Source organism: Agelaius phoeniceus, chromosome 18, assembly GCF_051311805.1.
Source record: "Agelaius phoeniceus isolate bAgePho1 chromosome 18, bAgePho1.hap1, whole genome shotgun sequence".
NCBI lineage: Eukaryota > Metazoa > Chordata > Aves > Passeriformes > Icteridae > Agelaius > Agelaius phoeniceus.
This window is the reverse complement of record NC_135282.1, coordinates 12,975,732-12,988,055: the sequence shown is the minus strand read 5'-3', so window position 1 is coordinate 12,988,055 and position 12,324 is coordinate 12,975,732. Positions and strand designations below refer to the sequence as shown.

At 58.9% G+C, this 12,324-nt stretch overlaps 2 protein-coding genes across 3 annotated transcripts; both read right to left on the bottom strand.

The window, feature by feature from the left end:
- Nucleotides 1–1,422: 1,422 nt before the first annotated feature.
- LOC143695462 (uncharacterized) lies at nucleotides 1,423–4,251 on the bottom strand. The gene is made up of 4 exons (XM_077187896.1): nucleotides 4,128–4,251; nucleotides 3,287–3,501; nucleotides 2,449–2,544; nucleotides 1,423–1,734 (listed from the first exon to the last, which is right to left on the bottom strand). Exons 2-4 carry the CDS (start codon nucleotides 3,494–3,496, stop codon nucleotides 1,459–1,461), a joined length of 582 nt encoding a protein of 193 aa, XP_077044011.1. The 5' UTR covers nucleotides 3,497–3,501; nucleotides 4,128–4,251; the 3' UTR covers nucleotides 1,423–1,458.
- A 3,669-nt stretch (nucleotides 4,252–7,920) lies between these two features.
- SLC35E4 (solute carrier family 35 member E4) lies at nucleotides 7,921–12,314 on the bottom strand. Of its 2 annotated transcripts, XR_013184631.1 has the most exons (3): nucleotides 11,326–12,314; nucleotides 9,569–10,087; nucleotides 7,921–9,480 (listed from the first exon to the last, which is right to left on the bottom strand). XR_013184631.1 is itself a non-coding variant. In XM_054646022.2 (2 exons), exons 1-2 carry the CDS (start codon nucleotides 11,924–11,926, stop codon nucleotides 9,660–9,662), a joined length of 1,029 nt encoding a protein of 342 aa, XP_054501997.1. In that variant the 5' UTR covers nucleotides 11,927–12,313; the 3' UTR covers nucleotides 7,921–9,659. The 2 variants fall into 2 exon arrangements, 1 of the variants encoding a protein (XP_054501997.1); XM_054646022.2 differs by having other exon boundaries at nucleotides 7,921–10,087; nucleotides 11,326–12,313.
- Nucleotides 12,315–12,324: the final 10 nt, after the last annotated feature.

The window sequence follows — 12,324 nt, the reverse complement described above, 5'->3', positions numbered from 1 at the left end:
ATGGAATGATTTGGGTTGGAAGGGACCCTAAAGATCATCCAGTTCATCTGGTGAACAGCAAATCCTCCTTTTCCTGGACAAACCCAGCAGGCAAAAACTGAGATCAAGAAGGATCTGTCCATGGAGACGAAAAGATGAAGGGCAGATTTATCACATGTGGGAGGAGGACAAGAACATACCTTAAATACTCTGGAAAGGCAAGTCTTGATAGATCTGTGGTTTGAAGCCACTTCAGGTGCCAAACCCTGATTTTCCATGCAGTGTTTCTAGAGCCTTCCAGCACCTGAAATATGTCTATGGAGAGGTTAGGGGAAAGTTTTGTGCTTCTTTAAATAACAGTTTTAACAGTAAATAGAGAATTTATTGCCAAGGCTTGATGGCTCCTGATTTTTGAGCGCTGAGATGTGAATTGCCTGTGCTGCTGTCTGAGCTATGCCCCTCCCATCAGCTTTGAGAATTCCCTTCAGAAATCCCAGCTGAGGGGCACAGCTTGAAGATACTGGGCATTTTTCAGTCCAGTGAAGGAAGCACTTGACTGAGGATGTGACGTGATTGAGGATGTGGAAGCAATCTTCCAAGGTCCAATTATTCCCTCGAGGTCACTGGGAAGCATAAAAAATAAGCAGCTCCATCTCAAGCAGAAAAGGTTTATGTTATGAAATCCAAACACTGCAATGGTGGCTGGAAAAGCAGGACACAGAGTCATGGAATCTCCTGAGTTGGAAAAGACCCCCAGGGATCATCCAGCCCAGCCCCTGTCCCTGCCCAGACCCCCAACAATCCCACCCTGTCCATCCCTGGCAGTGCTGCCCAAAGGCTCCTGGAGCTCTGGCAGCCTCGGGGCCGTGCCCATTCCCTGGGCAGCCTGGGCAGTGCCTGGCCACCCCCAAGGCACGAGCCAAGGAAAAACTCCATCCCTTTCACATGGCACTCCCACTCCCTCACAGGACAGCAGTCCCTCGAAGAGGAGTTTCACTCCTGCAGCTGCCTCACAGAATTCACAGAATGACCAGGCAGGAAGTGACCTTCAAGATCAGAGTCCAACCCAGCCCCAACACCTCAACTAAACCCTGGCACCCAGTACCACATCCAGGATTTTATAAACACATCCAGGGATGGTGACTCCACCACCTCCCCAGGCAGGCCATTCCAGAACTTCATCACTCTTTCCATGAAAGATAACATCCAACCTTTATCTCCCTTGACACAGCTTGAGACTGTCCTCTGGTCCTGTCAGTCCCTGGAGAAAGAGCCCAACCCCACCTGAGCACAGCCACCTTTCAGGGAGCTGTAGAGTGATAAGGTCACATCTGAGTCTCCTTTTCTGCAGGCTGAGCACCCCCAGCTCCCTCACTGCTCCCTCCCAGCCCAGGCTCTCCAACGACCCCATTCCCATCGATCCTAAAGGGCAGCAGCACCAGAGGGGTTGCACTGATTTATTGCTGTAGAATTGGGCTCCTAAAGCTCCTGCGTGCTGGCAGCCGGGGCACGGCCTGCAGGAGGAGCTCTCTGGACGCGCCTCTGCTCCAAGGGCTTCGCTTCAGCCGCCCGCAAACGGGAGGTGGGACCGGGCACCTTCCCGCTCCTGCGATCGAACACTTCCAGGGATCTTTTAAACTGTTCGGCTGTCTTCTTCCTCCACGCCATCTTTCTCTCCTGTTCTTTCAAAAACTGCTGCTGTAATTGTTTGTAGAGACGATGAGTTTTCTTTTTGGCCTTGTCAAATTTTTTTACCTTTGTGAGAGCAAACATAAGCCTTTATTGGCACTCTCCTTCCATGAAATAAAGAACTCCAAAGTGGTGCTTGTCTTCAGGAAGAGACAGATCCCACCACATCCCTCATCATGGCCAAGGTGATCTCTGAGCAAAAAGCTCCAATATGCATAATCACAGAGTCACAGAATCACTGAATCCCTGAATGATTTGGGCTTAGGAGAAGCCCAGGAAGGGACCTTAAAGCTCATCTTGCTTCAGGCTACAGGGACACCTTCCACCAGACCAAGTTGCTCCAGATCCCATCCAACCTGGCCTGGAACACTTCCAGGGATCCAGGGGCAGCCACAGCTCTGGACACTCTGTGCCAGGGCCTCCCCACCCTCACAGGGAAGAATCTCTTCCCAAAATCCAATCTAAATTTATTCTCTTCCAGGGTACCATTGGAACAACATCTGAGTCCAGGTCAAGCCCGTGGCCAATGATGTCTGTAGCTTATTCCAATTGGTGATTTGGAGATAGGTGATTTGGAGATAGGATATGACAGCTGTGTCCTGAGGTTGGGATGGAGGCACAACCACTTGTGGTGGGCACAACCACTCAGAGATGGCCCAAATCCAACAATTGCCTCTCCCAGCCATTGGAGAGAGCCCTGATCCAGGTGGCTGAAGGCCTAAAGGCCTCCTTGTGCCACAGGGGGCCATGAGCTTTGTCCCAGGGAAGAGGAGACCTCACCTGCTCCTCCAAGAGCTGCAGCTCATGGGCACTGCTGTGGCTGCTGGAGGTGGGCAGGGGGTAGTCCAAGTCAAGATCCCAATCTGCAGGGCTGCTCTGCGTCAGAAAGGGCTTCATGTCAGAGGCCCACAGACCTGCTCTCAGAGTCTGAGGGAGCCCCAGCCCAGGGTGAGGGTCCCCCAGCCCCAGGATGGTGTGAGGGTCCCCCAGCCCAGTGTGAAGGTCCCCCAGCCCCAGGATGGTGTGAGGGTTCCCCAGCTCAGTGTGAGGGTCCCCAGCCCCAGGATGGTGTGAGGGTTCCCCAGCCCCAGGATGGTGTAAGGGTTCCCCAGCCCCAGGATGGTGTGAGGGTCCCCAGCCCAGTGTGAGGGTCCCCCAGCCCCAGGATGGTGTGAGGGTCCCCCAGCCCCAGGATGGTGTAAGGGTTCCCCAGCCCCAGGATGGTGTGAGGGTCCCCCAGCCCAGTGTGAGGGTCCCCAGCCCCAGCCCACTGTGAGGGTCCCCCAGCCCCAGGATGGTGTGAGGGTTCCCCAGCTCAGTGTGAGGGTCCCCAGCCCCAGGATGGTGTGAGGGTTCCCCAGCCCAGTGTGAGGGTTCCCCAGCCCCAGGATGGTGTGAGGGTCCCCCAGCCGTGCACCGGGGCCAGCTGATCTGCTGGCTCTGGGAAGGTGTGAAGAAGGTGACACGAGGCCGTGTCTGGCCCTGCTCCTCCATGACCCCATCTCTGCTCTTGCTGGTCGGTTGTTGTCATGGTGACCTTGGCAGGCGGCCTGTCAGGAGTCACCTCCAAACTCTGCCTCAGTGACACAGTGACCCAACAGCTTCTCCTGCCCTTCACCCACTGCACCAGCACCATCCTTGGTGTCTGCCTGGAGTAGTGACCAGGCTCTGTCCCCACGTGGAGCATCGGTGTGTCCCCCTGAAGGACACCCCCACGCCTGCAGCTGCTGGCCTCAGTGACAACCAGGACCCACGGCGTGGGGACACACAGGGGTGATTCAGTCCCCACTGGCTGCTTGGCCTGATGGAACATTCCTCTCCAGTCCATGGCCCCTATGGGAATAGAAGCACAGAACCATGGAATCATGGAATCATTCAATGGTTTGGATTGAAAGGGACCTTAAAGCTCATCTTGTTCCACCCCCTGCCATGGGCAGGGACACCTTCCGCTATCCCAGGGTCCTCCAAGCCCCGTCCAACCTGGCCTTGGGCACTGCCAGGCATGGGGCAGCCACAGCTTCTCTGGGCCTCCCCACACTCACAGGGAATAGTTTCTTCAAAATATGCAGTCTAAACCTACTCTCCTTTAGTTTGAAGCCATTCTTCCTTGTCCTGTCTCTCCAGACCCTTGTCCAAAGTCTCTCTCCATTTTTCTTTCTCTCTCCATCTTTCTTGTTGGCTCCCTTCAAGTCCTGGAAGGCTGTAATTAGGTCACCCTAAAGCCTTTTCTTCTCCAGGCCAAGCTATCCCAATTCTCTCAGCCTTTCCTCACAACAAAGCTGCTCCATCCTTCTGCTCATCCTGGTGTCTCCCCTGGATTCTCTCCAGCAGCTCCAGCTCCTTCCTGTGCTGGGCCCCAGGGCTGGGGCAGCTCTGCAGGTGAGATCCCACCTGGGCAGGGCAGAGGTGCAGAATCTCCCCTCCCCTGCTGCCCACACTGGGGGCTCAGCCCAGCTCACCGTGGCTTTCTCCAAGGTCAAATCCTGCCACCCCAGCAGAGCCCAGCAGCAGCTCCTGGCAGCAGGGTCAGGCCAGTGCAGGGTCCAGCATCAGCAGATCCAGATGCTCAGCTCTCCAGCCGGGATGGTGCCCCACATTTATGGAAATGGAGTAGGAGAAACTCTGCTGCTCTGAGTACAAACGAGCTGTTGTGACCTCTTGGCAAGAAATCCAGGGAAAGCCAGCAGCAGTTCTTTCAGAGCCATGCTGGAGCACTGAAAATAAACTCACATCTGAGGAGCTGGAACATGAAGTCTGGGCTGCTGAAAGTACAGAGGGTTTGAGATACCCTAGCAAGTAGTGAATTTTACTATTAATAAAATCAGCACAGTTTTCACATCTCATTTGTACCAGGGCCTTGACAGGCACTCCGAGACCACCACGTGCTCAGGGAGTGTTGTTTTATTCCAGCACAAAATGTGCTGCTGAGGCAGGACAGCAACTTGCTGTGAGTCAGGAGACTTGGAATGTCACCAACACTTGTTTTTCCTAACTGGGATACAGCTTTGGGTTTTGAGACAGCAACTCACAGGCCTGTCATCTGCTGCCTTCCAGAGAGGGAAGGACGAGCACAGGCTCCAGCATCTCTGGTTGGGAGACCCAAAGATGTCACCTTTCTCTTCCCCAGCTTGACTGCCACAACTGTTTTTCAGGAGGTGCCTGGGAGATCCATGGTTGTTGTTCCTGCCCACGGCAGGGCATTGGAATGAGATGAACTTTAAGGTCCCTTCCAACTCAAATCATTCCATGTCTTATGATTTGAGCAAGCTGCTCCTTGATGGTGAAGAAGCCCATTCCTTGGTGGGGTTAGCCCATAGCCCAAAGAGATGTGAGGGGCTGGAGCCAGGTGGGGGGCAGGCTCTTTTCCCAGGGAATGAGAGACAGGACAAGGGAGATGGCCTCAAGTTGCACAAAGGGAGGTTTAGGTTGGATATTAGGGAAAAATTCTTCAAAGAAAGGGTGGTAAGGCACTGGAACAGGCTGCTCAGGGCTGTGGTGGAGTCCCCATCCCTGTAAATGTTAAAAAAATGTGAGTATGTGACACCTGGGGACATGGGTTAGTGCTGACCTTGACAGTGCTGGGGGGAACAGTTGGACTTGTTGATCTTAGAGAGCATATCCAACCTTAACCACTCCATCTTCCTCTGATTCGAAGACTTTTAAAATGTCTTTAAGCTCCTGTGATTTCATCTTTTAGAAACTCAGCTACTCAGCCAAGAGCCTGCTCAGGGCAGGGCAGGAGCCTGTGACACAGAGCCAGCAGTGAAGCCAGCAGTGAAACCATCAGGGAAGCCACCAAATGGTCAAGGACAAAGCCTGAAGGGGGTTTTTGGGTGCTGGAATGAGGCTGTGGGGCTGGAAGGGAGTCTGAGGGGTCATCCTGTCCATCTCCTGGCCTCCAGTCTCATTTGGGCAGCTTCAAACGCCCTCAGCTCTCTGGGCTAGGCTGTCCTACAAGGAAAAATGCAATCTTCTTACATCTACCCTAAAAAAGGCCTTGCCATAATTCCAGCTCCATAGCCAGGACAGTCCCTGACACTGTTTGAGGACTGGGATGTGGTAGGTTTGAGAGCACAGCCCAGCATATCCCAGGATGTCATTTCCTGGCTCAGGCTCCCCAGCTTAGCAAGTGTTTGTCCCTGCTGCAGATCCCAGGGCCTGCTGTGCCAGGGCAGACAGGCCCCAGGGAAGCAGTTAATCCCTGTCCTGAAACAGAGATCATTTCCACCCTGTGCTCCCAGGCACACAGTAAATCCAGCCTGGATTTCCTCTCCCCTGTGTGGGCACATGCTGCTCCTGCCCCAGCACCATCCCAGCACATTCCATCACCACTTCCAAGGAAGGGTTCAGCAGTGGTTCAGAGCAGATCCATGAAAACTCTCTGGCACAATACCATAACTACCCTGTCCCACTGGACTCGGGTTTATTTCTCCCACCTTGGACTTTCACACTTTGCCGGGAGCTCCTTGATGGAGAGGGACTTTGAGCAAGGGTGTGGAGGGACAGGACACAGGGAATGGCTTCCCACTGCTAGAGGGCAGGAATGGATGGGATATTGGGAAGAAATCATTCCCTGGGAGGTGGGCAGGCCCTGGAATAGGCTCTGCAGAGAAGCTGTGGCTGCTCCTGCATCTCTACAAGTGTCCAAGGCCAGGCTGGACAGGGTTTGGAGCACCCTGGGATAGTGGAAGGTGTCCCTGCCCATTGCAAGGGGTAGGATGAGATGACCTTTAAGTTCCCTTCCCACCCAAAGCATCTTGTGATTCCATGATTCTTTGTCAGCCAGCATCTCCAAGCATGTGGAAATGCCCCCCATCCCTCAGAGCTGTGACCCCTCCTCAGAAGGAGCCAACCCTACCTATGCCCATGTGAGGGCTGTGCCCGTTGTTCCAGCTGGGCTCTTCCTGCCCTGTGCCAGGGGCTGCTCTCCAGGAAGGTGTCCCATCTGCTCCCTTCCCAAAAACCCCAGGGCTGGGATGCCTTTCCCTCATCCAGCTTGGCCGGAGCAGCACCAGGCTCAGCACATGGGCAGCTGTCAGAGAGGTGGGAAACCAAATCCTTCCTGGGGCCAGAGCAGAGGGATAACACCAGGCTGAGATCATGGCCTGGAATACCCAGAGAGAGGGTCACCACAGCCAGCCACCCCTCCCACCACTGCTGGGCTTTCCACAGGCAACACAACCCCAATCCCAGCAGGAATGCTGCCCTTGAACCCCCAGCTACTGTCACCACTGCACAGGGACACACACAGGGAGCTGCAGGGCACTGGGAGCACCACACGGCACTGGATCCAAGGTGGGAAAGGCAAAGCCATGGATGGAGCCGGGACCCAGGCAGACCCCAGTGCCAGCAAATGAGTCAGGGGCTGGGATAGGCAGGAGCCCCTGGGGAGGGCTCCTGAGCCGGCCATGCTGCAGGTGGCAGGATTGCAGGTCTCACTCCTCCTTCCAACACTCCCCGCTGTGAGAATGCCTCTGGAATGTGAGCCCAGAAAGCAAACACGCTCCCGGCCAGAGCAGGGGCCGCTGGCCGATAACTGCGGGCCCTTTGTGTCCTTTTTGGGATGGGCACCACTCCAGCCGCACCTGGGGCACCTTGGCAAAGGTGGCAGCAGCGGTGGCACGCTGGGCACGCCCCGGAGAGCTGCCCGCCCCTCACCCGTGTGCTGGGAAGGAGCCGTTCCTCGGGGGCTGCTGGAAGCAGCCTCAAATCACTGCCCCAATAATGGAAAAAAATCGCAGTTTGGGAAAGAGGGCGGGAACCAGTGAGGATTTTCCGGGGGAAGCGGGGCTGTGTTTTTGTGTTCAAGTGAGTCACCAGGCTGAGAAGGGTGGAACAAGCAATACATGGTGTGACTTTTGGGGCTGTCCTGGGCAGGGCAAGGAGCTGAACTCGATGATCCTTGTGGACCCTTTCCAACCCAGGATATTCCATGATTCCATGACTCAGGGGACAGGATGCTCCAGTGTCATGGCACCCCAGGGCAGGGCAAAGCACCCACCCTTTTCCAGACACTTGTGGTCAGTGACTGCTCTCTGTGTCACTGCATCCCTCCCGTGTCCTGTGGGGTGTCCCAGTGCCAGCCCTGGGGCTGCCAAGCCACAGCTGTCCCTGCTGGAGCTGGAGATGCTGGACACAGCTTCCCAAGAGCTGCCACATCCTGAGGCACTTCTGTGCCTCACTTTCCTATCCCTGCACTGGGTGCTCCTCCCTTCCTTCCTTCTTGGCCAGGAGATCGCTGGGAGCCAAGGGTGGAGTTCAACAAAAATAGAGCTTTATTTTAGGACAAGTGCAATCGGAGCTGGGTCCTTCGGCCCCGGCGTGGGGATACAAATGTGGCAACGGCCACCACGGACCCGGCAGCGGTGCCAGGCACACACACCGGGTTGTCCCTTTGCCATGGCGAGCATGTACTGTGTCACAGCCCAGCAGTGTCCCGTGTCACAGCCCACCACTGTCCTGGAGCGATGGCAGCTGGTCCAGGCTGCTCCCGTGCCCTCGGCTGGGCTCTCACCATCTCTGCCACGGATGCCAGTCTGCAGCGAGCTGGGAGGGGTGGGGACAGCTGTGGGGGCTGAGGGGCGTGGTGGGGACAAGGACAACATCGGCAGCACCACCGGCAGCCCCGTGGGATGGTCACGACACGGTGGGGACGGGGACAAGAGAGGGGACACACCTGCCCTGTCCTGGGCGTTCAGTTCAGCCATGAGAACCGAGTGTACACAGAGAGCCAGGGGCCACTCCAGCCAGCAGAGCTCAGTAGTGACACACACACACAGACACACAGACACACAGCCAGACACACAGACACGTCCGTTTCCCCAGGTGGGACAGCAGCTGGATGCACAGAGCTGTGTATCCAGAGCTGTGTCCAGAGCCATGTCCCTGGGCCCTGTGTGCACACAGGGACACGTGCAGAGCCAGTGCACAGCGGGACCTGCCAGCAGCACACACCTGCACACACACACAGACACACAGACACACAGAGCTGTGCACGCCCAGCCTGCACACACCAGCACACCTGTGCCACATAGACACTGTACACACACCTGTGTATGGCCTGGGGCAATGCACAGGTGCCCACAAGCACGAGACCTGGTGGCACACAGAGCCTGTGCACACCAACATGTGCACACCAATGCATGCACATTAACATGTGCACACCAATGCATGCACACCAACATGTGCACACAGAGCCTGTGCACACCAACATGTGCACACCAATGCATGCACATTAACATGTGCGTACCAACACATGCACACCGACACATGAACACAGAGCTGTGCACACCAATGTGTGCAGTGTCATACACATCAACACAGGCATGTCCCACACAGGGCCATGCTCACACCTGCAGAGCCTGTGCATACCCACAAGCACAGAGCTGTGCACAGACCCACTCACACCCAAGAATGTGCAATTCCACACATGTGCACACAGCAGTGCACACATCACGTGTGCACATCAGCACATCCATGTGCACAGTGCTGTGCTCACCAGCACACCTTGATACTGTGCAAAGCAGGGCGTATACACTCACTTCTGGGCACACCAGAAAACACAACATGCACGCAACCATGCACACTGACACACGTGTGGCACAGACTCACACACACCCTGGCACACACTGCACAGAGTCACATACACTGGCACAGAGTCACACACACTGGCACGCATGTGCACAGTCACACACACTGAGACACACATGCACAGTCACACACACTGGCATGCATGTGCACAGTCACACACACATTGGCACACACGTGCACAGTCACACACCCTGGCACACACACGTGCACAGTCACACACACATTGGCACACACGTGCACAGTCACACACACTGGCACAGACACGTGCACAGTCACACACATTGGCACACACGTGCACAGTCACACACACTGGCACACACGTGCACAGTCACACACACTGGCACACACTGTGGGCACAGCACTCCCCCAGAGCCCTCCCAGCCCTGACCCCCCGTGGGTCCCTATTCGTGGCGCGGGTGCTGCCACAGCCCGCGCAGGCCCCAGCAGGCGGCCAGGAGCCGGGGCTGGTGGTACAGCACCATCCCCGCCAGCGTCAGCGCCACGCCGGCGTAGCCCAGCGCGCCCAGCCGCGTGCCGAACAGCAGCCACGACAGCAGCAGGTTGCCCACCACGGTGAGGCTGCCCAGGAGGTGCAGCGTGAGGGCAGACGTGAGGGACAGGAGGCAGGAGGTGGCCAGGTTGTAGAGGACGGAGCCCAGGCAGCTGAGCAGGACGCAGCCCCAGAGCGCGGCGTCGGGGCGAAGGACGCCCTGCCACGAGGGGCCCAGCTCCAGCGCCACGGCCGCCCCGAACAGCAGCACGAAGCTGGGCAGGGACGTCAGGCCCAGCAGGGACAGTGCGTCCAGACGGTCCTCCTGCAGCAGCACACCTGGGGGGACAGGGGGACAGTCAGTGGGACATCCCACGGGAACAGCCACCCACTGCAGTGACACCCAGCACCCACGGGAGACAGAGCAGTAAAGAGATCCCAAATGTCACTGGGAAGGGGAAAATGAAGGGGGGCAGTTCCTTCCATGGGCTGGGGGTGCCCTGGTTTGGGCAGGTCCCAGTTTAGAGGTTCCCTGGTTTGGATGTGTCTCTGTCCAGGAGTCCTTCATTTCTGGGATTCCTTGGTTTAGGGGGTGTCCCACTCTGGGGATGCCCTGATTCCGAGGGTGTCTGCTTTCACGGGTGCCTGTGTTTGGGAGGGTTGGACAGGGCAGCTTTCCCAGCCCGTCTCAGAGCATTTGTCCCCATGTCCCCCCCTCCAGGTCATCCGAGGACAGTGGGGACAGCAGGCACAGCATGGCTGGCTGCAACACACAGACATGCCCTTATCCTCCCCAGGGCCACTGTCCATGTCCCACCAGGGGTGAAAGGGTGACAGGGCAGTGGCACAATGACCAGTGGTGTCCCTTGGGGGGCCACAGCATGCCACTACAGCCATGGAGCCCTTGGGGTGGGCACAGGGCCCCATGCCAGAGCCTGTCCCCACGGTGCCCCGAGTCACAGGCTCGAGAGGAAACGCTCCCTTCCCAGCCAGAACCATCCCAGCTGGCTCCTCACTGCCATGTGCCAAGGACACCATGGCCCAGGTGGCACCGTGGCCACCCTGGGAAGGGGGGACTCGCAGGGGGTCCAGCAGCCCATAGGGATGGGACGGGCTGGGTGACCCTGAGCCAAGCTAGGGCACTTCCACCCCCCATGGCCCAAGGACACCACAGGGACACTAATGGTGTCACCACTGCCAAACTAGAGTCATGTCACCTCAGGGCAGGGCCACAAACACTACACAGCCCTGAGAGGGGCAAGGGTGGCTCTGGGGTGATACAAGGGTGGCACCAAGGCCAACAGGGACACCAGGTGGCACCGGGACTGGGGTGAAACTGGGAGCCAGAGTGCCACCACGGTTGGGTGACACTGTGGCCACGGTCAAAGCACAAAGGAGGCATTAGGGTGACACCAGTGATAGGGTGGGGTGGCATTGGGGCTGGGATGACACCAGGGTGCACAGAGGGTGGCAGGACGAGCAGGGAGAACCCCCAGCACCAGGGGTGGCACCGAGGTGACACCAGCACCCCCGCGCCCCAGGGGTGGACATGCAGGACAGGGACAGGTGGCACTTACTCTGCTGGATGGACTTGAGGGCGCGGAGCACGGTGGCGGCCAGGAGGAAGCCGCAGCCGGGCTGGGAGAAGCAGAGCCCGCCGGCGATGCTGCAGGCGGCCCCGGCGCACACCGGCCCCATGGCCCAGAACTGCAGCGGGTGCGGCCGCCGGCCCCCCAGCAGCCCCAGCAGCAGCGTCACCAGCGGCGTGGTGGTGGCCACGGCCTGGGCCACGTCCAGCTGCACGTAGCTCAGGCCCAGGTTGCCCAGGGCCACGCTGGTGCAGAAGGTGAGGCTGAGCAGGTAGATCCTGGCGCGGGGCCGGGGGCCCGGTGCCCGCGCCCAGCCCAGCGGGTACCCCACGGCCACGCCGGACAGCATGTGCAGCGCCGAGAGCAGCAGCGGGTAGCGGAACCCGTGCGCCGCGAAGATCCACTTGTTGAGGCCGGCCATGGTGGTGCCGGTGCCCAGCCAGGCCAGCACGCTCAGGGTCAGCGGCAGCGCCGGCCCCGGCGGCCGCCCCCCGTGCGCCTGCCCCGGGTCGGGCTTCCAGGGCCGCACGGTGCCCGCGCCCGCCGCGCTCATCGCGGCTTCATCGCCCCGCCGCGACCGCGGGCACATGGGCACCGGCTCCGCCGCCTCCGGCCGCCCCTCGCCGCTCTGCCCCGTCCTCCCGGAGCCCCGCGATGGCTGCCGGTGACAGCGGCGCTAGCGCGGTGGTGGCCGCGCTGTCCCCGCTCCCCGCGGCGGCGGCCGCGCTGTCCCCGCTGCCCTGGTGGCGCTGCCCCGGCCGGGGGTGCTGGCGGGGCTCAGCGCCGGGCTGGCGGTGCCATGTGCCGGGAGGCGGTGGCGGCCGCGGCCGGGGCGGGCGGAAAGTTTGGTGATGGCGGGAGCGGAGGGCGGAGGCTCCGCCCTGCGAGGGCAGCGCGTCACTGCCGGGCGGGCGGGGCACGGCGGGCACGGGCACCGGGGCACCGGGGCACAGCCAGCACCGCCCGCCGGGCACCCGGCCCTCAGCG

Excerpts from the sequence above, each read along its gene's own strand:
- SLC35E4 (XM_054646022.2), bottom strand. The coding sequence starts at position 11,926 with ATGTGCCCGCGGTCGCGGCGGGGCGATGAAGCCGCGATGAGCGCGGCG. Across the intron at positions 10,088-11,325 it reads CCTCAAGTCCATCCAGCAGA|GTGTGCTGCTGCAGGAGGAC; the intron begins GTAAGTGCCACC and ends CTGTCCCCCCAG.
- LOC143695462 (XM_077187896.1), bottom strand. The coding sequence starts at position 3,496 with ATGGACTGGAGAGGAATGTTCCATCAGGCCAAGCAGCCAGTGGGGACT. Across the intron at positions 2,545-3,286 it reads GGATGGTGCTGGTGCAGTGG|AGCAGCCCTGCAGATTGGGA; the intron begins GTGAAGGGCAGG and ends TTTCTGACGCAG. Across the intron at positions 1,735-2,448 it reads TGCAGCTCTTGGAGGAGCAG|GTAAAAAAATTTGACAAGGC; the intron begins GTGAGGTCTCCT and ends GCTCTCACAAAG.